The sequence below is a fragment of the Gopherus evgoodei genome, chromosome 6, assembly GCF_007399415.2.
Source record: "Gopherus evgoodei ecotype Sinaloan lineage chromosome 6, rGopEvg1_v1.p, whole genome shotgun sequence".
Classification (NCBI taxonomy): domain Eukaryota; kingdom Metazoa; phylum Chordata; order Testudines; family Testudinidae; genus Gopherus; species Gopherus evgoodei.
Genome location: NC_044327.1, coordinates 46,239,497 through 46,261,788, shown reverse-complemented (window position 1 = coordinate 46,261,788; position 22,292 = coordinate 46,239,497). Strand labels below are relative to the sequence as shown.

The window sequence follows — 22,292 nt, the reverse complement described above, 5'->3', positions numbered from 1 at the left end:
TGCAGGAGAAATGCAGTTCTTCAGGGCAAGTACAAGAAGTGGGATGGTGGAGAGGGAAGAGCATGTTGAGGATCAGGGCTCTGCATGAGTCGTTACACAGGGTACAATATGCATCAATACTGATAGTGTCCATGTGAATAACTACCAGAGTTGAAACATACTTACTAACGCTGGGAAATTTATACATCAAAACCCTACTTAATTTTGAGATAAGTGGTGTTTTGGTGGGTTTTTTTTTTTTAAGAGTCGGCCATAAGCCAAACTAATGCAAGTTCTTTTTCAAGTGGTTGTTCATGTCCATTCAAAGTAGGTGTGCGCGCGCTGCCTGCACACTAGCTGGAAGATTTTCCCCGAGCAGCGTCCGTAGGGTCGGCTCAGGCACCCCCCGGAGTGGCGCCACCATGGCACCCTATAAAGGGGCCCGCCGACCCTCCACCCTCCACCCCGGTGACGGCTAGCTGGAACTTCTCTTGCATAGCAATCTGGTAGTGTCCTATCCATACCGTTTTTAGTTCATGTATTCAGTTATATTATAGTTAGTTGGATAGCTCTTTGTATATAGTTTTTGTAGTTGGGGTCCCCCCCCGCAGCCTTCGTCGCCCACTGGGGCATGCCCGGGTCCCCCAGGTTCAAACTCTCCGAGGACTGCGGAAAATTCATGCCTAAGAGTGACCCGCACTCTGCGTGCTTGAGGTGCCTCGGAGAGCCACCAAAAGGACAGGTGCTCTATCTGTAGAGACTTCCGCCCACGAGCTCTTAAGGACAGGGCTCAAAGACATAGAGTCCTTCTGATGGAGGTGGCTCTGTGACCACCCTTGGACCTGGAGCCGACCGAGGCGGGCCCCAGCACGTCGTCCTCGGTGCGGAGTGCCCCGGCACCGGCATCAGGACTTAGGGCCCAGCCCAAGTCATCCAAGACCCGGCACTAGGTGGAGTCGGGTCATAGGAAGTCGGTCTCAGTGCGGCGCCGGTGCCTGCCAAGAAAAAGAAGCCGGTGAGAGATCGGTCTCCCCACCAGGACCCGAGGCCGACTCTGCCAGTGGGGCTAAGTGGACAGGCTGGGCTACAGCCCCCCGTGGTTCCGTCAACTCCCACACCGCAGAGAGGGCGGTCGAGTCCGGACCAGCCCAATTCTCCGGACCTCAGCAGAGACATACACCCCCCGTTGATGCCAGAGGCTTTGGAGGCAGCATCAGACCTGATGGGTCTACCGGCACCGACCTCCCCGCATCGTAGGGAGTTGCCTACTGTGGTCCGCCCACCAGTACAATCTAGAGGCAAGCCGGCCATGCTATTGCCTCCCTCCCCGCGCCGAGCTGCAAAGGCAGCACCGGACCAGAGGAGAGGCTCCCCGTCGCCTTGGCACCGCTCACCTTCGGCGCTGGGTGCTGCTCCCCCCAGGTCTTCATGCTCAGAGACCTCAGACTCAGAGGTGTACTCCTATCGCTCCAGCAGGTCGCGGAGCAGGAGATCGATGTCTGGGGTGAGCCATCAAGGTTACCCGCAGTGGCAGCAACAATGGCAGCTACCCTCGCAGTGGCTGTTTTGGACGCCCTGGGCCTACCATCAGTCGGTAGGCCAGGCGTTTGGCTGTTGGTCACGATCGGCTTCGGTGTCCTTGACATCGGTGGCCCCGGCACAGCTGCCTCCCCCACTGGCACCGTCGCCGGGCAGGGGTGTGCCTTCATCAAGTTCAGCACCCCCTAACTGGGCAGAGGCACCGGCAGCGGCTTTAGTTCGGGCTCTGCCGGCACTGCATAATACGCCAAGTCGCTCGCTGGCGACCCCGGTACCGGCCGCGGTGCCGCATTTGGACTCGGAACTGGCACCGCAATCTCAATACCGTGTGCTGCAGGACCCCGAAGGGCCGCATGCACCGGAGGAAGGGCCACTCCATATAATCTCTTCGTTGTCCTCCCCGGACGAGGCTCCAGCCCTCGGACTCTTGAATTCTCCAGCAATTGCTTTGGCAAGCATCTCAAAGCCTCGCAATCCAAGCGGAGGAGATCGAGGTGGACGCGGAACCTGTAGTGGACATCCTGGCCCCCTCAGGGCCATCCAGGGTGGCCCTCCCGCTGATAAAGACGATAACGGATATGTCCCGCACCCTATGGCAGACACCAGCCTCATTCGCCCCTACTGCCAAGAGAATGGAGCACCACTACTTCATCCCCTCTAAAGGGCACGAACACCTGTACACGCACCCTCCCCCGGACTCGCTGGTAGTAGATGCGGCTAGCCAGCGGGAGGGTCAAGGGTTCCAGGGATCAACGCCAAAGAGCAGAGACGCAAAAAGACTTGAGCTCTTTGGCAGGAAGATGTACTCCACGAGGGGACTCCAACTCCTCTTTGCCAATCAACAGGCAATAGTATGCTGATATGGCCACAACATGTGTTCGGTCATGTCGAAGTTCGCGGAGCTCCTTCCTCAGGACTCGAGATCAGAATTTTTGGCCCTAGTGAAGGAGGGCAGACTGATCTCTCGAGCCTTCCTTCGGGCCGCCTTAGATGCGGCGGACTCAGCCTCGTGCACCCTGGCCAAGGGCTTGGTCATGCGGCGGGGCGCCTGGCTCCAGGTCTCAGGCCTGCCCTATGAGGTCCAGCAGACGTTTCAAGACCTCCCCTTCGAAGGGCAGATGTTGTTTTCAGAGAAAATGGACAAATGTCTCCATAGTTTAAAGGACCCTAGGGCCACGCTGCACTCGCTGGGCTTGCATACCCCCGCGACCCAACTCAGACAATTTAGGCCGCAGGCAGCTCCTCGCCCATACCAGCCACAGGCTTGGCAGGAACTAGGGCGCAGGCAGGGTAGAAATGGCAGGAGGCGTCATCAACGCCACCCCTCCGGCCAGCCGTCTAACCAATCGAGACCACCATCTGGGCTTATTTGATGGTACGGTCAAGGACGACCTACGAATCAAGACTCTGGATCCTCCCACCCCTACCTTTGGGTCACGTCTGTCCCACTTCCACCATGCCTGGTCCAGACTTATGTCAGACAAATGGGTGCTTCGCACGGTAGAGAGGGGATATTCTATCCAGTTTTTCCTCTCTCCCGCCCCACCAACCCCCCTCCCCGTCCCTCTTCAGTGACCCTTCTCACGAGCAACTTCTGGTTCAAGAAGTGAAGTCCCTCACGGAGGCAGGGGTGGTGGAGGAAGTCCCGCGGGAGCTCAGGGGCAAAGGTACTTCCTCATACCGAAGGCAAAAGGGAGCTTGAGACCCATCCTAGACTTGCAGCGGCTGAACAAGTTTATAAAAAAAACTCAAGTTCCGCATGGTCTCCCTGTCCTCGATTATCCTCTCCCTGGATCCAGGAGATTGGTATGCCACCCTTGACTTAAAGGACGCCTATTTCCACATCGCCATAATTCCACAGCATCTCCGATATCTCAGGTTCGTTGTGTCTGGAGTTCATCTGCAGTTCACGATGCTCCCGTTTGGCCTGTCAGCTGCTCCCCGGGTCTTCACGAAGTGCATGGCAGTCGTGGCTGCCTTTCTGCGCAGGCGTGGCATCCAGGTATTCCCCTACCTGGATGACTGGCTCATAAAGGGCCGCTCCAAGGAGGAGGTAGATACCCAGGTGTTGTTCATCAGGTGGCCCTTTCTCGATCTGGGCCTCCTCTTGAATGAGGCCAAATTCACTCCGTCTCCGACGCAACACATAGAGTTCATAGGAACAGTTCTGGACTCCACACACACCAAAGCGTATCTGCCAGAGTCCAGATTAGGTGCAATTTCCGAGCTCATCCTCGAACTGCACCGCGCCCCGTTCACCATGGTGCGAGTTTGCCTCTGGCTGCTGGGCCACGTGGCAGCATGCACTTATGTGGTGGTCCTAGCCAGACTCCGGCTTCACCCGCTGCAGTCCTGGTTGGCGACAGTTTATCACCCGGTCAGGGACCCCCTGGACTCAGTGTTGTCCATTCCCCGCTTGGTGCTGCGCTCACTTCAGTGGTGGCTCAACCCGCGGGAAGTCTGCATGAGTGTTTCCTTTGCTGCCCCACAGCCCTCCCTCTCCTTGGTGACGGACGCCTCGGATCGAGGTTGGGGGCGCACCTGGGATGCCTCAGGATGCAGGGCTTGTGGTCACCGGAGGACCTTGAGTTGCATATCAGTGTCAGGGAGCTGAGAGCGGTCCACCTGGCGTGTTTGACCTCCGGTCCCACCTAGCCAGCCGGTGTGTTTCAGTCCTTTCGGACAACACGGCAGCAGTCTTTTATATCAACAAACAGGGGGATGCACGCACCTCTCCCCTCTGCAGGGAAGCCCTCGCACTGTGGGATTTCTGCGTCCACAATGCCACCCACCTGACGGCGTTCTATCTTCCGGGGGAGCAGAACGGGTTGGCGGACACCCTCAGTCGTTCGTTCCAGGGTCATGAGTGCTCCCTCCGATGGGACATGGTGCGCTCAATTTTCCAGCTCTGGGGCTTTCCCCGGTTAGACCTATTTGCCCCAAGGGAAAACAGGAAGTGCTGACGGTTTTGCTCCCTTCTGGGCCACAGTCGCGGGTCTCTGTCGGCTGCCTTCCTTCAGCCATGGGAGGACGGCCTGCTATATGCCTTCCCTCCGATCCCCCTGATACACAGGGTGCTTTTAAAGATTCACAGGGATCGCGCCAGGGTAATCCTGATAGCTCCAGTGTGGCCGCGCCAGCATTGGTACGCATCATTCCTGCACATGTCTGTTCAGGCGCCCCTGACGCTGCCCCTGCTCCCAGACCTGATCACGCAGGATCAGGGCTCCCTCCGCCATCCGAACCTCAAGTTCCTTCACCTCACAGCCTGGATGCTCCATGGCTGAACCCGGTGGAATTGCAGTGTTCCCAGCAGGTCAGGCAGGTGCTGCTGGGCAGCAGGAAACCGTCAAGTGGGGCCACCTACCTGGCCAAATAGAAGCGCTTCTCCATCTGGTCAAGTCAGAGGGGTCACAGCCCCCTGAGGGTTCCAATTTCCATTGTCCTTGACTATTTGCTTCACCTAAGATGACTGGGCCTCTCCCTTTCCTCCATTCACGTTCACTTGGTGGCCATATCCGCCTTTCATCTGGGAGAAGGGGGTACCTCTGTGTTTGTGAACCCACTGGTTGGGCGTTTCCTCAAGGGTATGGACAGGCTCTTCCCGCATATGCGTCAGCTGACCCCTGCTTGGGACCTGAATCTGGTCGCCTTTGTCCGCTCGGGGCCTCCCTTTGAGCCTCTGGCCTCGTGCTCCCTGCTGTACCTGTCATACAAGACTGCCTTCCTGGTGGCCATCACCTCAGCCCGACGGGTGTCAGAACTTCAAGCGTTAACATCTGAGCCCCCGTACACAGTCTTCTACAAAGAAAGGTCCAACTTAGACCTCATCCAGTTTTCCTACCCAAGGTCGTTTCATGGTTCCACATGGGCCAAGATATCTTTCTCCCGGTGTTTTACCCGAAACCACAAGCCTCCAGCGAAGAGCGGAGGCAACACTCCCTGGATGTCCGCAAGGCTTTGGCTTTTTACCTAGAGCGTACCAAGCCGTTCAAACGCTCAACCCAGCTCTTCGTCACAGTGGCAGAAAGGATGAAGGGGCTCCCAGTCTCCTCTCAGCAAATCTCTTCATGGATCGCGACCTGCATCCGGAAATGCTACCGTGTAGTGAAGACCCCTTTTCCTCCGGTCACGGCCCACTCCACGAGGGCGCAGGCCTCCTCGGCGGCATTTCTGGCTCAGGTTCCGACTCAGGAGATTTGTAGAGTGGCCACGTGGTCCTCCATCGACACGTTCTCATCTCACTATGCCATCACGCACCAGGCTAGGGATGATGCAGCCTTCGGTCGCGCAGTACTCCAGTCAGCAGTGGTCTCCGACCCCACCTCCTAAGGTTAGGCTTGTGAGTCACCTACTTTGAATGGACATGAACAACCACTCGAAGAAGAAAAAACAGTTACCCACCTTTTTAGTAACTGTTCTTCGAGATGTGGTGTTCATGTCCATTCCAACACCCACCCTCCTGCCCCTCTGTTGGAGTGCCGGCAAGAAGGAACTGAGGGGATGGAGGGTCGGCGGGACTCTTTATAGGGTGCCGTGGTGGCGCCACTCCAGGGGGCGCCTGAGCCGACCCTACGGACGCTGCTAGGGGAAAATCTTCCGGCTAGCGTGCACGTGGCGCGCACACACCTACTTTGAATGGACATGAACAACACATCTCAAAGAACAACAGTTACTAAAAAGTAACTATTTTTTGTTAAAGCAAGAGAGTAAGCAGTTAAATGATTTTATATCTCATCTGCAATCAACTCATTAGTTCCTCTATCACAATCTCTATCCCAGTCTTTAGCCCACATAACTTTTACTCATCGTGGATGATTTCACCTGAGAAATATATTACACGCAGATGTTTTATGAGATCTGTGCATAATACATTTGCATACAGGCAGGAAAATTTGTGACATACATGTGGTGGTATGTCCAAGGTTTTCTGCAGACTAATCAGATTGGTATGCTAGTGTCTGGTTTATGTAAAGTATTAGTGCTTAATATATAACTGTTTTTAGATTGAAGCTCTCTTTTGTAATTTAGCTGAGAAGTTCATTTATAAGACTTGTGTAGTTAACTTTTTCTGTTGCTCTTGCAGAATGATGATATAGAGACTGATATTAATAAACTGAAACATAGGCAAGAGTTGGGACGACCCACAGAAGAACTAAAAATGTATGAACAATTTTTCCCAGAACTTTCAGATAACTTTAAGGTAAAGCATGTTAGATTTAATGAATTGTTGTTCTGCGTATCTTGAATGCTCTGTTTTTAACTGTTCATAACTCTGTTAACTTCCAACCTCTCCTTTTCAAACTTGATCATAGTCATCAGTGGTGTATGTCTTGCTTATGTGCCAAACAGCTAAATTCAGCTGTTTAAAGTTATTCTGTGGGAATATTTTTTTTAGCAAGCCTAACTACCCCATGTCTGCATTTGTAATTTAAAGAAAGGCTCATGGTGTCTTGGTCACACTTGGATTGGAGATAGGGGAGAAAAGTGGGGGGTGGGGGGGGGTGGAGTCCACAAATGGAATGCTATGAGCATGTGAAACCAGTAATGAATACTGTATTTTACCATAGATTACATTTTAATTCTTTTAAATGACAATGAATACTGGCTTTTAGTGCTAAGATGATGATTGCTGTGCTAAAAGGGCAAGCACAGACCCCCCTTTTAACTGTAGGCTCCAAGTAATCAATTGATTTAGCAGGTAGTATTAGTGTGTGTTCATGACATTAAATGAAACTGACTTTACCATGTTTGTAAACTGTAGATCTCTTCTGAAGCATAAGTGTAAAAATGGTGGTATGGGATTCCATGTTTGTCTCAATAACTTCTAGAACAAACTTACTTGATTTACAAATAAAAATGTAATTTTCTTACTTCTTGCCCTTTGAAATCAACTTGACTTGGAGCACAGGTTGAGTTTCCCCCCTCTCTTGTTCAACACCACATATAATAATATTAAAAAAAAAATCTGTAGGCCAAACTGGATGCCATATTTAACTCTCTAGTTTCAAAATTGTCTTTTGTGTCCCCTTTCACATCACCTCTGTAAACCCATCACCTCCAATAGTTTTGCACAGATGTAACTAATTTGAAATATTAGTAAACAATCCTTTAGATACACATGAACGAATAGGATACAGGTCACTGTCTCCTTGCTATGGTAGCTGTGCTAATAAGAGAAAACAGTAAAAACTGGTTTTGGCACAATTGTAAAGAGGACTCTGAAATAACAGAAGATCTGTTACATAAGAGGGTGTCCCTTTTTTTTGTTTTTTTTTTGTATGATCACTTTTCAGATAGAACAGTATGTCAAGCATCTAATTTGTGTGTAATTTTGTGATGCGCAACAACTTTTTTATTTATTGTAGTATCAGCTATTTGTATAATCAGCAACAAATTTTTATTTGTAAACTAATCAAAGTTGATATGGAGTAACTGAAACAATGGTTTGTCAACTCCAGAATACCATTTTAAGTCATTTTTAACCATATGCCTGCATTTTAATTATGTTACTGAGTTAGTTACTAATGATCGTTTTTTTCAGCTTACCTAGTAACACTAGCAATATAAGAGTTTTGTTTTAAGATTATAAATCAGTGTCTATCTTGCTGTAACTAATCAGAAAAAATATTTACTGTGTTTTAAAAAATAAAATAGTAACTTTGATATTTCTAAACTGGTATAAAGTTCTGTTGAAAATATAAAATCAACACTGAAAGTTTGCAGATAACACACAAATTGGGGGTGTGATAAATATTGAAGAGGACAGGTCACAGGTACAAAGCAATCTGTATTGTTTGGCAAGCTGCATGGAAGCAAACAATATGAGTTTTAATATGGCCAAATGTAAGGAACAAAGAATATAGGCCTTACTTACAGGATGGGAAACAGTAAGCTGGGAATCACTCACTCTGCAAAAAATTTGGAGTCATAGTGATAATCAGCTGAATGTGAGCTCCCAGAGCAGTGCTGTGGCCCAAAGGGCTAGTGTGATCCTTAGGTGCATGAATAGTAGGAGTGGAGAGGTTATATTACCTTATTAATATAGCACTGGTGCAACCACTGCTAGCCTACTATGTCCAGTTCAGGTGCTCACAATTCAAGAAGAATGTTGATAAATTGGAGAGGGTTCAGAGAAGAGCTACGAGAATGATGAAGGAAATCGAAAATGTGATAGCTCTATCTAGTGATAGATTCAAGAAGCTCAATCTATTCAGTTTAACAGAGAGAAGTTAAGGGATGACTTGACCAGCCTATCAGCACCTACATAGCAGACAAATACTTGATAATGGGATCTTCAGTCTAGCAGACAAAGGAATAACAGGATCCCATGGTTGGAAATTGAAGCTAAACAATTTCAGACTGGAAATAGGGTGTACGTGTTTACCAGTAACTGTACCAATTAATCATTTGGAACAATTAACCAAGAGTTGTTGTAGATTCTCTGTCATTGGCAACTTCTTCTAAATCAAGATTAGATTTTTTTTTTCTACAAGAATATGCTCCAGTTCCCCAAAACAAGTCCTGTTTGAAGTTCTATGGCCTGTGTTATATAGGAGGTCGTACTTGATGGTCACAGTGCTCCCTTCAGGCTTTGGAAGCTATGAATAGCACAGCACTTTCCCACTGTTTACATGCACATATCTGATGATATGAAAGACTTATGTTTGAAACAGTAAATACCTTTCTGCAGTAAGAGTTCTCATAGCTACTTTTTGTCTGACTTCTTATGGCAAAAGTACTTCTTTGGGTTTTGAGGAAGGTGTGCAAATAGTTTCCCTAGGGACTCTGACTGACCGTTGGCTTGATAGACAGGAGACCTATAGTCTTCTTGGCTCCGCTGTTGGCTTGCTCTGTGACCTTGGGCAAATTACTTGATCTCTTTGCCTCACTGTCCCCAGCTTTAAAATAGGGATAATGATGAGTACCCACCTTTTGTAAAGCATTTGGTGATCTAAAGATGAAAAGCATCATATAAGAGCTAACTATTATTATCCTTTAGACTTCATACAGCAGGACACTTCTAAATCTGCGTGAGGGAAGGGACTAGGAAACAGTCAAAACTTGAGGGAAATGCATTTTATTTCTTGTTTAATATCTGAATATTGGAAAAACTGGAAAGCAAATGGGTAAAAATTGATCAAATGGAAAGTGTTTGTTTTAATGAGAGGACAAAGATGTTAATGAACCTTTCTAGTCCTTATGTCAGCAATATTATATATGCTATGTGATTAAATGCTGCACACCTTTTTAATTTCATAGCGCAATTAAAAAAAAATTACTTGGAAGTTTTGTGATGTCACTGAAGAATTGCCTTATTTAGGTGGTGGCATTTTTCATTTGGAAAAGGTTAACTTTTACAAAGTTTCTGTAGCTTAACAGGCAAACTTTTTGGGATTATATTTATCCTGAATACCTTATTCCAAAATATACTTGTTTTATTGCCACTAAAAACCATGGAAGAGAAAAGTGTCCTTTTATAAGTGAATACAAACAAACTTTTAAAATATGAAAAATTGTTTCCTAACCATGTTCATTCTTTCTTTGTAAAGGACTATGACTTAATCTTCAAGGAACCAAAGCCTTTTGCATCTGATGCAAATCTAGGTGGACCTATTGTTGTTCCTACAGCAGGAGAGGAGCAGTCTGTAGAAGCAAATCACTCAGTCATGGGAATTACTGTGAAAGAGAGCCATCACTTGCAAGCAGAGGAGTCTAATAAAAGGCCAGCGTTTTTGGATCTGCCAAAGAACGATCGCAACAAAGACAATAGCTTACAGCAGCAAAGTGATCAAAAGAAACTGCTTTCATCATGCCAGTGCCTAAGCTATGAAATAGTGAAAGGCTTGGACAGAATTACTTTGCAGAATACTTCAAAAAATGAACAGTATTACAAAACAGGGTGCGTAATGAAGAAAGAAAGCAAAACTAGCCTTACGTCACTCACTTGTAATAAACCTTGCCAGCATGTTTCATCTTGCGGAAGTGTTCTGTTTGAGGGACGATCTGTCCAGCTGGGAAAGCTGTGCTTCACGGGTGTTGATCCTGAGGAAGAGGATGATTCCAGCTCACATTCATCCGGGGAGCAAGTGATTCTTGAGGTGCCTGATATCTTGCCACTCCATGACCCTGATCTTTATATTGAGATTGTGAAAAACACTAAGTCTGTCCCTGAATATTCAGAAGTGGCTTACCCAGATTACTTTGGTCACGTTCCACCTCCATTTAAGGAGCCTATCTTAGAAAGACCTTATGGTGTGCAGAGGTGAGTTAACATATTTCTTTGAAAGAACAATTGTTGCAAGAATAGTACAAACGAGAAATTCATGTTTAATGTATAAAATTATCATCTTTGTTTGTAGTCTTGTCTCTAAAACATTTTCAAATAAAATTATTCTGAAAGCAAGTGACAAGCTGGTACAAACTAGTAAATAACATAATGAAGTTCTATTGTGAAAGAAGTTTTTGGTGTAACTTTCTGTAATTAAAGCTATCTGAATGTTAAGCTACCAAAAAAAAGTTTTTTCTGAAATAAGAAATACTGCCTTTAAAACTTAATATGAAAATAAGCTGAAGGTGCAAGCAGTAAACGTTAACTTTTTAAAATTAAGCAGTGAATTATAAAAGATTAACATTTGTGGATTTCAGCTTGGTATGAGTAATGTGTTATCAGCCAGAAGAATATAGAGGTTGTCAGAAAAAACCAGTGAATTTCTTTCTTCTTCCTTCTGCAGGAAAGAAGAGTTTAGCTGCCAATTACATAAATCAGTGTACATGTGAATGGTCAATTTCATCATCCCCTTTTACACTCCTCTGATCCTTCAGTACCTCAGGCATTTTATAATCTCAGAATACTACTGGGTAATCTTATGTTTAGAGAAATCTTTACATTAAAGATAAAATTGGCATCTCTGTTCCAGTACTTGGTGCCTTAACCAATTCACGCATAACTTTCCCTTTTAACAGGTGAATGTATGTTTGCATTTATGCCTAGGGCTGGTGTGTGTAAACCTGAGTTTAGTCTGAGAATTTTCTTTGTTTTACTTAGACTCGTAGACTTTAAGGTCAGAAGGGATTATTATGATCATCTAGTCTGACTTCCTGCACAATGCAGGCCACAGAATCTCACCCATCCATTTCTATAACAAACCCCTAACCTATGTCTGAGTTATTGAAGTCCTCAAATTGTGGTTTGAAGACCTCAGGCTGCAGAGAATCCTCCAGCAAGTGACCCGTGCCCCATGCTGCAGAAGAAGATGAAAAACCTCCAGGGCCTCTGCCAATCTGCCCTGGAGGAAAATTCCTTCTCGACCACAAATATGGCGATCAGTTAAACCCTGAGCATGTGGGCAAGACTCACCAGCCAGCACTCGGAAAGAATTCTCTGTAGTAACTCAGATCCCAACCCATCTAACATCCTATCACAGTCACTGGATATACTTACCTGCTGATAATCAAAGATCAGTTGCCAAATTAATTGCCAAAATTAGGCTATCCCATCATACCATCCCCTCCATAAACTTATCAAGCTTAGTCTTAAAGCCATATATGTCTTTTGCCCCCACTACTCCTCTTAGAAGGCTGTTCCAGAACTTCACTTCTCTAATGGTTAGAAACCTTCATCTAATTTCAAGTCTAAACTTCCTAGTGTCCAGTTTATATCCATTTGTACTTGTGTCCACATTGGTACTAAACTTAAATAATTCCTCTTCCTCCATAATATTAATCCCTCTGATATATTTATAAAGAGCAATCATATCCCTCCCCATAACCTTCTTTTGGTTAGGCTAAACAAGCCAAGCTCTTTGAGTCTCCTTTCATAAGACATGTTTTCCATTCCTTGGATCATCCTAGTAGCCCTGAACCTGTTCCAGTTTGAATTCATCCTTCTTAAACATGGGAGAACAGAACTGCACACAGTATTCCTGATGAGGTCTCACCAGTGCGTTATATAATGGTACTAACACCTCCTTATCTTTGCTGGAAATACCTCGCCTGATGCATCCTAAAACTGCATTAGCTTTTTTCACAGCCATATAACATGGACGGCTCATAGTCATTCGGTGATCAACCAATACTCCGAGGTCCTTTTCCTCCTCTGTTACTTCCAACTGATGGGTCCCCAGTTTATCACTAAAATTCTTGTTATGAATCCTTAAATGCATGACCTTGCACTTTTCACTATTAAATTTCATCCTATTACTATTACTCCAGTTTACAAGGTCATCCAGATCTTCCCGTATGATATCCCTGTCCTTCTCTGTGTTAGCAATACCTCCCAGCTTTGTGTCATCTGCAAACTTTATTAGCACATTCCCACTTTTTGTGCCAAGGTCAGTAATAAAAAATTAAATAAGATTGGTCCCAAAACTGATCCCTGAGGAACTCCACTAGTAACCTCCTTCCAGCCTGACAGTTCACCTTTCAGTACGACCTGTTGTAGTCTCCCCTTTAACTAGTTCCTTATCCACCTTTCAATTTTCATATTGATCCCCATCTTTTCCAGTTTAATTAATAATTCCCCATGTGGAACCGTATCAAATGCCTTTGCTTTAAGGTACTGGAATTGGGGTGGGTGGGTGGTGTATTTTTACAGTCTGAAAGTTCTTAAAGTACATTCATATTTGTCCTGTGGAACCAACTGGAATTTCATGTGAACCCTTCTGAACTTCATTCAGAAACCATACTGCCTTCATTTTATAAGGCATAGCATCCTAAAAGTTCAGTGGGTGCAGGTAACTCAGTTGATCACATTAACGCAATGGGATGGATTTATTGTAGGAAAACATTAAAAATGAACTTGGTTTCTCCAGGAATTCAAGCTTTACAAAAATAAATTGAAAATGAGTATGGTTAAAGGCTAGGGCAAAATTTACAAAACTGCCATAGTGACTTAGGAGCTTAAGTCTACTGATTTTTCTGTGTGAATTAAGTACTTCCGAAAATTTTACTCCTAGTATAAAGTAAATCCCTAGGGGAAACTACCTGTTTCCAGAGTTTTGTAATAAAGACATTACTGTAGGATAGGAGATATGACTGCTGGGGGAGAGGAAGTGGCTTTGTGACACAGTTGGAAATTTGGGGAAGAAACTCATGCCACTGTCTGTGTTCAGGACCCAAGACTGGAATTCCAAGAGCAGAGTAGGCTAAAACTCTATTCTCTCCAATCAGTACAAAGGGGTTACACTGGGATTGTGTGCTTTGAGTCTCTCTCCCTCTCCCTTCTCTTCTCTCACACACTCGCACCAGACTAAGGGCTTGTCTACACTGCAACATTGTTGACAAAACTTTTGTGTTTCATGGGTACTTAAAAAAGCCCCTCCATTAAAGACAAAAGTTTTGCCAGCCAAGTGGCAGTGTGAATGCGACTTTGTCAGCAGAAGCGCTCTTGGTACTTCTTGGGCTTGTGATTTCTTTTAAGATTGGTTACTCTTGTGGTTAGACTGTCCTAGGTTAACAGAAAATGCCCTTTCCTCTCCCCAGCAACGTTTACTTTAACTGCAGATAATTGCCAGCCTGAGCCCGCTTTCAGACTGCACCACAGTACTCTACAGTGTTGATTGGCTTCCTTCTGTTTTATTGCAGTTGCTGTGCAAATTTTCCCACACAGCTCTGCCAATATACACTCTAGCTTTTCCAGTCCAGGGCCTCCTTTGAACAGATACTGCCAGTTATGCAGTGTTTTTGTAATATAGATAAAATGTCCACCAGGCATTTGTCTGAGACCACCAAACTCATTCTCTTTTGCAACCCAAATAGTAGATGAACCTAGGTCTCCAGAGGTGAAAGACTAATGCACTAATCCACTTACTCCACAGTCTAGCCCAGGGGTTCTCTCAACAAATTTTTGGTGCCTCAGAGTGCAGCCACCAACTCTCACTGATGGCCAACTGACACTTTTTCCTAAAATACTTCATTAACTTTAGGAAAAACAACTAAATATGCACAAATACACATCCAAATCATTGAAATGTATATTTTTTTTTGGCAGAGGTGGTATTAAAAATAATGCTGCCTTCCCCTTTGGGAGTGATATTTGTTAATATCACAGCACACTTAGTAGGTACCTGGGATGCTATGAAAAGAGATACTTGTATGTTTGTTAATATCAAGTATCACTTTTCAGAGAGAGCTAGTAAGTCTGCTGTGAAAAGTGATACTTGCATGTTAGTTAATATCACTTTTCTCCCTGAAGGGGTTGGGGGCAAAAGGGGAGGCAGCAAGGGCCAGAAGCGATGGTGGGATGGATGCAGAGCAGTGGGAGGCAGCAGGGCCAGGAGTGATGAGTCCCACTGTCGCATGGCTGGAGCCAGCTGCCATGTGGCTGGAGTTGTGGGTCTGCGCCCAGGGCCAGTACCTGCCACCACACATCCAGAGCCCGGAGCTGGGCACCAGAGCTGGGGGCCGTGTGGCTTGAGCCAGGAGCCAGTGCTCGCTGCTGCACGGCCGGAGATAGGGGTCAGTGCCATGAATCGGCACCTGGGGCTAGCTCCTGCCACCACATGGCTGGAGCCCGGGAACAGAACTGTGGGTTGGTGCCTGTTGCCATGCAGCTGGGGCAGGGTCCGTGCAGCTGGAGCCTGGGCCACTGCATAGCTGGAATTGGGTGCCAGCACCTGCCACACAGCTGGAGACAGGTCCTGGAGGCTGAAGCCCGGCAGCTAGAGGCCAGGGCTGTGTGGCCGGAGCTGGGAGTGTGTATCAGTACCCACTGACCTGCGGTTGGAGCCTATGGCCGCAAACCCCCTCCCCTCAAGGTGGATCAAGAACTCACCTTGCTCCTGCAGCGTTGTGCTCCACCTCTCTCCAAAGGCGGTGCAGGCTGGCACATCCAGGAGCAATAAGGAGGAAGTGGGAGGGCCGATGCTTCTTCCCCTCCCTTCCCCCCCCTCCCCAGATCCTTGCCCAGCAGGCTGTCATGGCCGCAGGAAAAGCCCCTGGTGGCTGCATGCGGCCACGATGGCCACATTTGAGAAACATTGGCGTAGCTCCTAAAATCCATTATAATTTTAGTTACAGAAGGACTTATATAAATTACTCTAAGTGAATCATTTTCAAAGGTTACCTAGATTTAAGCACTAATACCAAATATAGATCATCACATACTTTGAGTTTCTGCTATAATTATAAAAACAAAATTTTCATAAGTTAAACACCAATGGGTTTTGTACATGAAGATTCAACCCCTGCACATGCAAGTTGTAGAATTGGTCAGCTGTGTATGCAGGTGCTTACATACCACAAGTGCACACATGGGGATGACATGGAAGCCTCACTGAAAATCAGGGCCTGCACGTTTGTGTTATAGCTTTGGTTGACAAACAAATTTGGTATGTACCATTTCTAATTGCTATTGTAGAATGTATTTTAAGTGAGGACTCTCTTCTTACTACAGGACAAAAATATCCCAAGATATTGAAAGATTGATTCATCAGAATGATATTATAGACAGAGTCATGTATGACCTTGATAATCCCAGGTAGGCTATATTTGTGGTAAAACAATCTTCAATTTGATGATTGCCACTTTTGTTTTCTTCAAGGAAACTATTCTCACTTGAGATAAAGTACCGTAGATGTGAAATCTGTGGTAAAGCCTGTAGTCCTAATCAGGGCAATACTGTACCTTTTTTGCTGTAATCCTGAATGTATTATTCTAGATAGATTTCCAGTCAAAAATCTGAATTAACAAAGGAGTTCCAAAGATCCATTTCACTTACTAACAATGGTCTTTTTTTTTTTCTCTTTCTTTTAAAGTTATTCAGTGCCAGAAGAGGGGGAGATTTTGAAGTTCAACTCCAAATTTGAGTCTGGAAATCTGCGCAAAGTTATTCAAATTAGAAAGTAAGATATCTTTCATTTTCTTATTTTGCATATGTACTGCACATTTCTTATTTTAAGAAGATTTATTTCTCTTTGTTAATCTTCAGAAACGAGTATGATCTCATTCTGAACTCAGATATAAACAGCAATCACTATCACCAATGGTTTTATTTTGAAGTCAGTGGAATGCGGCCAGGCATTGGTTACCGGTTTAACATCATCAACTGTGAAAAGTCGAACAGTCAGTTTAATTATGGTAAGACTTCTTTTCAAAAGGGATGGAAAATTAGCATGTAGGGAGACCTACTGGACTAGCCAGAACAGGATACCTTCCCCTCACTGGGATCACTAGATTATTCATTTCTTTATTACAAAACAAACTCCTAGTATTTCATGTGACTGTGTCATTAGAAAACTGTGAAATAAGTGTTTAAAAGAATCTCTATGTGTTTGTCTTTAAAATTATTTTTCAAATGGAAAACCAAGGAAGAAGTATTTTTTGAGTAAAGCTGAAATATAAGAATGCTGTTCCAGGCTCCTACTAAAATTGTGGTAAGGCTATTATCAGAAGGTGCTGGAAAAGACAAGCTGAGTTCTACATGGATGTGAAGAGGATGAAAACTGGGAGCCATTAAGACCTCTCTGAAAGTTTTTGCATGTTTTAGTAAATGAAAATAAGTGCAAACATTGTCAAACAACTTTTGTCTCCTGGATTTTGGGGATTTACATGTAAGGGAAAATGTCATGTTGCTGAGAAATTAAATATAATCAATAAGTCCATATAGGAGACCAGAATGAGCTATAGGTTTAAGTGGAAACAACTCAATTCCTCTTTTCAAAATTGTATAGTAACATCCCCACTTCGGAAATGTTGATACATTGATATGTGATATCTGAAATTTCTAGCCAGTAGTGTCTGTTGAGGTTGGGTGGACACTCTTCCAAACTACATACTGATGTCCAAGTGTGTAAAAAAAGAGCATTGTCCCCACTACTGTTCTTTTCTTCCATCCACCAAAGGATCAGTGGCTTTAGAACACTTCCTTCATCAGTCTTTCTTTCTGTTTTTTTACCCTTTTGGGCATTCTCCTGGTTAGTTTTTTTTTTTAAGTTTGTTTTAAAAGTTTGTTTTTTCATCAGTGTCATTGTGAGCATCCAGGACTAGTGTTTCAGCTCTTACGTTTTTCAGCCTTGTTCTGCTTCTGTACCAGTAGTTGGGTCTGCAGACCTCTGTGGCACTATTAAGGCAGACTTCAGGTGCTGTGTTTCTTGTGATGCCGCAGTGTTGGTCACAGACAGCTGTGTTCAATGCCTTCGGTACTTGAGTGAAAGATCAGACCTAGATAGATGTTCTGTCTATCTTGCTTTCACTTCCTGAACCTGTAGGAAGCACAAAAATCCCATCAGATTCTTTTTAGTGGAGGAAGCTTGAGACTTAGTGGGCATTCTCATACTGAATGTCAGGGATAGTCTGTTACTCAAAAGATCTGAATATCAAAAGAGCCTGCTTGTGACATGGATCAAAGCAGAATGTAAAGGTCAGTGGGAAGAGCATGAACCCCTGCCATTTAGGCCCAAGAGTCCAAATAAGTATCAAGCTATCCTCCATTTCTCTGGATAATCAAATTGAAAGTTAAATAGTGTTTCTCTGAATCTGCTGTGCAGCTAGGCAGAAACAGAAGGCTCCATTTTGACTTATAACCCACTAGAAAAATTCAGGTGCCCACTCAATAGTTAGTCATTGCAGGATAATACTTTTTCGCAGAGCCCATAATTAAAATGGGGGACTCATTGTCACAAGAAGTTGTTGAGGCCAAGAATTTAGCGATAACTCTCAGTAGTCTTGTTATCCATAGAATGTTTAAAACCTCTTGAATTTTCCTATCAAAAATTTTGGAAGGAATATTAAACCACCTGCTTGAAGGCTTGAGCCAATCTCTGATGCAGGTTAGGATGAGCCCTACTGTGAAGGACACCCCACCTGTGTTACACCTTCTGAAGCATCTGGTACTGTCCACTGTGGGGAGACAGGATAGCATGGGCTATCCTATTTTGGTACTCAGACCTAGAGAAACTCCTTACCTTGCTGGTTCTGCCCAACCTGGACTTTCAGAATGAGGCCAGAGCCTGTACCCAAACCAGACATCCTTGTACCGCAAAGCTTGAATGCTGCCTGGATAATGTCTTCAGAAAGAAGCTGATCTGCTGCTGTTCTAGACATCTTGCTCCACAGTGGAAAACCTTTAACCAGGCTGAAATAAAAAACCAAATGAAGGAAATGTTTCTATTTAGGCAGTTCAACAACACCTTTGTCCAGTGGCAGCTCCAATTGCAGTGATATTAGACAGTTTACTTTCCCTGACATAATTGGGTCTGTCTCTAAGCCTGATAAGGGTTTAGCTGGCAGTGATCTCTGCAAATCCTCCCTATTTACAAGACCACATTGTCTTTTCATATCCCACAGGGAGGGCAGTCAGGACCAAGGGTCAGAGCTGGGTCAAACCTGAGGCAGGTGCCTGGACATTTCCTAAAATACCTCTTGAGTTTATATAGGCCAGGGAGCCAATCAGGAGCCATGAAGCTGCAGCCTGTCAGACAGCTGGAGGCTTCCCATGGTCTGTGCCCACAGCAAGTCATGGGCAAGTGGAGTGCAAGCTTGTGACAGCTGCTGCTAGGTGGCCTGAGTTCTAGACTCATGGGGCCTTATGCTCACCAGTCAGGAAACACCCCTACTTCTTGAGATCCTACTTCACTACTGATTATATTGATGGGGTCTCCCTATGGACCTACCGCTACCTGCTCTGTTTATCAGTGGAAACTGCCTTTCTGGTAGCGTTTTGCCTTTCAGATAGGAGGAACTCAGGCCCTCAAGGCAGGCCCCCCATATATGGTCTTTCACAAGGGCGAGGACTCCTTCAGGCCTCACCTTAAGTTTTCTATGCAAGGCAGCTTCAGACTTCCTTGTCAATCTGTCAGTTCACCTCCTGGTTTTCTTTCCTAACTCACGTTCTACCCCAGGTGAAATGAAACTTCACATTAGATAGAACTGGGCATTCAGATACACACTTAGGTTCTTTATGGTGTTTGAAATTTTTTAAGACACAACCCATATCATCCCAGAGACTAAGTGGGCCTTGGTCTATATCAGGACTTGTTACAATCTGGATATGAAAGATCCCTCTAGACTTATTAGGGCTCAAACGGCCTTGGTGACCTGCTTAGTTCACTTCCAAGTATCAGAAATAGGTAGAACAGCAACATGGAGCTTGAGCCACACATTTATCACTCGCTGTTCCTTGGTACAAGCTTCCAGGTCCGATGCTAGTTTGGGAAGGGCTAGCCTACAATCACAGTTCACTTCCAAAAAACTAGGCAATTAGTGGTCACCAAGAGTGGAATCTGTGTGGAGAAATCACTTGAGGTAAGACCAGATATGTAACATATAACAGTTCTTTGCAATGTGTTGTCCACACAAACGCCTTGCTCAGACTTTTTTTCTAAACTACTTCTAGCAACTCAAAAATCATCATCCTTTCGCTGAAACCTTGCTATGAAATGTGTAAAATTTCTGTTAGAGCCAAGTGAACTATTATTAATAAATAATGGACTCAAACAAAGTAAGTCCTATTATCTGCTTCCTAATTATCATTAGCAAATTTTGATTTTTATGAAGTTGCTGGATAGTCAAAACTGACTGCAGGCTTGTCTGCTCAGTGGGGTAGGAAATGCATACTATGGGACTGATTTCGAAATCACACTAACATGTTGCATATTAATTGCTCTGTTTAGAGTGGAATGGGCAAACTTTTTAACTCAAGGGCCACATCTGGGTGGGGAAATTGAATGCAGGACCATGAATGTAGGGCTGGGGCAGAGGGTTGGGGTTTGGGAGGGAATGCAGTGTGCAGGAGGGGGCTCAGAGCAAGGTTGGGGTGCAGGAGGAGGGGGCTCGGTGCAAGAGGGGTGCAGGACAGGGCTCAGGGAAGGGGGTTGGGGTGCAGGAAGGGGCTTAGGGCAGGAGGTTGGGGTGCAGGAGCGGTGCGGGGTGTGGCAGGGAACTCAGGGCAAGGGGTTGGGGTGCAGGAGGGGTGCGGGACAGGGCTCAGGGAAGGGGGTTGGGGTGTAGTAGGGGGTTTAGGGCAGGGTGTTGGGGTGTAGAAGGCGGTGTGGAGTGTACGGCAGGGTAGGGGGTTGGGGTGCGGGCTCTGGCTTGACACTGCTTACCTTGAATGGCTCTGGGCTAGCAATGGCACGCAGTGGGGTTAAGGCAGGCTCCCTGGCTGCCCTGGGCCTGTGCCACTCCTGGAAGTGGCCAGCATGTCTGGCAGTGGCTCCTGGGTGTTGCGAGTGGCAGGACAGGCAGCTCCAAATGCGTGCTGCCCTCACCTGGGGGTACCACCCCCAAAGCTCCCATTTGCCATGGTTCCCCATTCCCAGCCCAATGGGAGCTCCAAGGGGCTGTGCCTGCAGGTGAGAGGAGCGTACGAAGCCCTCTGTCCCCTACCCCCAGAGGCCACAGGGATGTGATGCCTCTGGGAGCAGCGCAGGGCCAGGGCAGGCAGGGAGTCTGCCTTAGCCGGACTGCACCATGGGGCTGGCAATCCCACTGGCTGAACTGAAAGCCCTGATGGGCCGCATCCAGCCCGCGGGCCTTAGTTTGCCTTACCCTAGTTTAGACCCTGCTGCTACGTTCTGAAGGTTTGCTCACATGCCTGAATGTAGTACTGTGTGGCAAAGGAAACATTTTTCTTATTTACCTGAAAAGCTCTGCTTATAAAACAGTATCTGTTTTTCATTGGTATTGTGGTTATCCAGTTTTTCAGGTGGGTGGATTGAGATACAAGAAGGCTGAGACTTCCTATGAAATTTTATAGTGACAGTTGGTTACATGTGATTAAATCCAGGATTTTACTGTTTTAGTGTCCATTTGAGCCACTGCATTGTTTTTAAATTACTTTTGGTCTTTATAACCCATGTTTCATTTGTGCATTGCTCATTTTGAGTCATTTTTCAATTTATATATCTCTTGGCTGTTAATTAGAAGATGGTATGACATTCAAGCTTTATAATGGACTCTGTAGGTTAGACTTCTGTAAAAAGTGAAATGAATATTATGCTTACATGAGACTGTGTTCAGATGTGATCCATTGCTTGTTAGCTGTACAAACAGAATTCAGTGACCTTAAGATAAAAATCGAATGCATTTTTCTTAAAGGTATGCAGCCCCTCATGTATTCTGTTCAGGAGGCATTAAATTCCAGGCCATGGTGGACTCGTGTTGGGACAGATATTTGTTACTATAAGTAAGTATGCCAACAAAAAATGGAGGTAAGCAAATCTGTTATGTTGAAGACTAGAACAAAATCTAATTTACATGACTAGAACAAGCACAACCATGAAATGTGATAATATTTCATATTTCTATAGCAAAGCAATTGTGTGGTTGGCCTTTTTTTTTTTAAGTTTCTTAGATGTTGACGAATGTAGAAAATAAATTAAGTATTGTGTTAATGCTATATTGATAAAAGTTTCTGGGAAAATTGTATTAATTGAATAACTTCGTGTATATAAATATTTATTTAAGCATATTTGTATTAAGAATTTAACCTTAATACCTCTAATACCTCACATGTGGTATTGTTGACTTTCTTTTTGGGATCCCATGATGGAACCTCTTTCTAGGTATTTACTCCCTTGTTTACTGGAGAGACCTCAGAGTGTAAAACAGGAAAACGACTTATGTTTACAAATGACCCGGTCATTGGAGGAGCTGTAGGGTTCCCACTTGTCATCCCTTCTGTTCAATGGCTGTCTGTTTTGGTTCCCACTCCCACCCTCATCCCATTATAATTTCCTACCATTTCTGCTCTGGTTTGTTTCTACCAGTAAAAGCAGCAGTGTACACAGAAGCATGCAAGTGTTGTAACCATCATATGATCTCACACTTCTCGG

The 22,292-nt window shown here is 45.3% G+C and overlaps 1 protein-coding gene across 7 annotated transcripts in view; it reads left to right on the top strand.

Moving 5' to 3' along the window:
- AGTPBP1 (ATP/GTP binding protein 1) overlaps positions 1-22,292 on the top strand; it is a 167,671-nt gene that overhangs the window by 95,574 nt on the left and 49,805 nt on the right. For all 7 annotated transcript variants that reach the window (XM_030567724.1, XM_030567725.1, XM_030567720.1 and 4 more), the window contains 6 exons: positions 6,605-6,721; positions 10,071-10,783; positions 15,914-15,997; positions 16,275-16,361; positions 16,448-16,596; positions 21,556-21,643. In XM_030567724.1, coding sequence (XP_030423584.1) covers positions 6,605-6,721; positions 10,071-10,783; positions 15,914-15,997; positions 16,275-16,361; positions 16,448-16,596; positions 21,556-21,643 — 1,238 coding nt within the window. The remainder of the gene's footprint in view (positions 1-6,604; positions 6,722-10,070; positions 10,784-15,913; positions 15,998-16,274; positions 16,362-16,447; positions 16,597-21,555; positions 21,644-22,292) is intronic.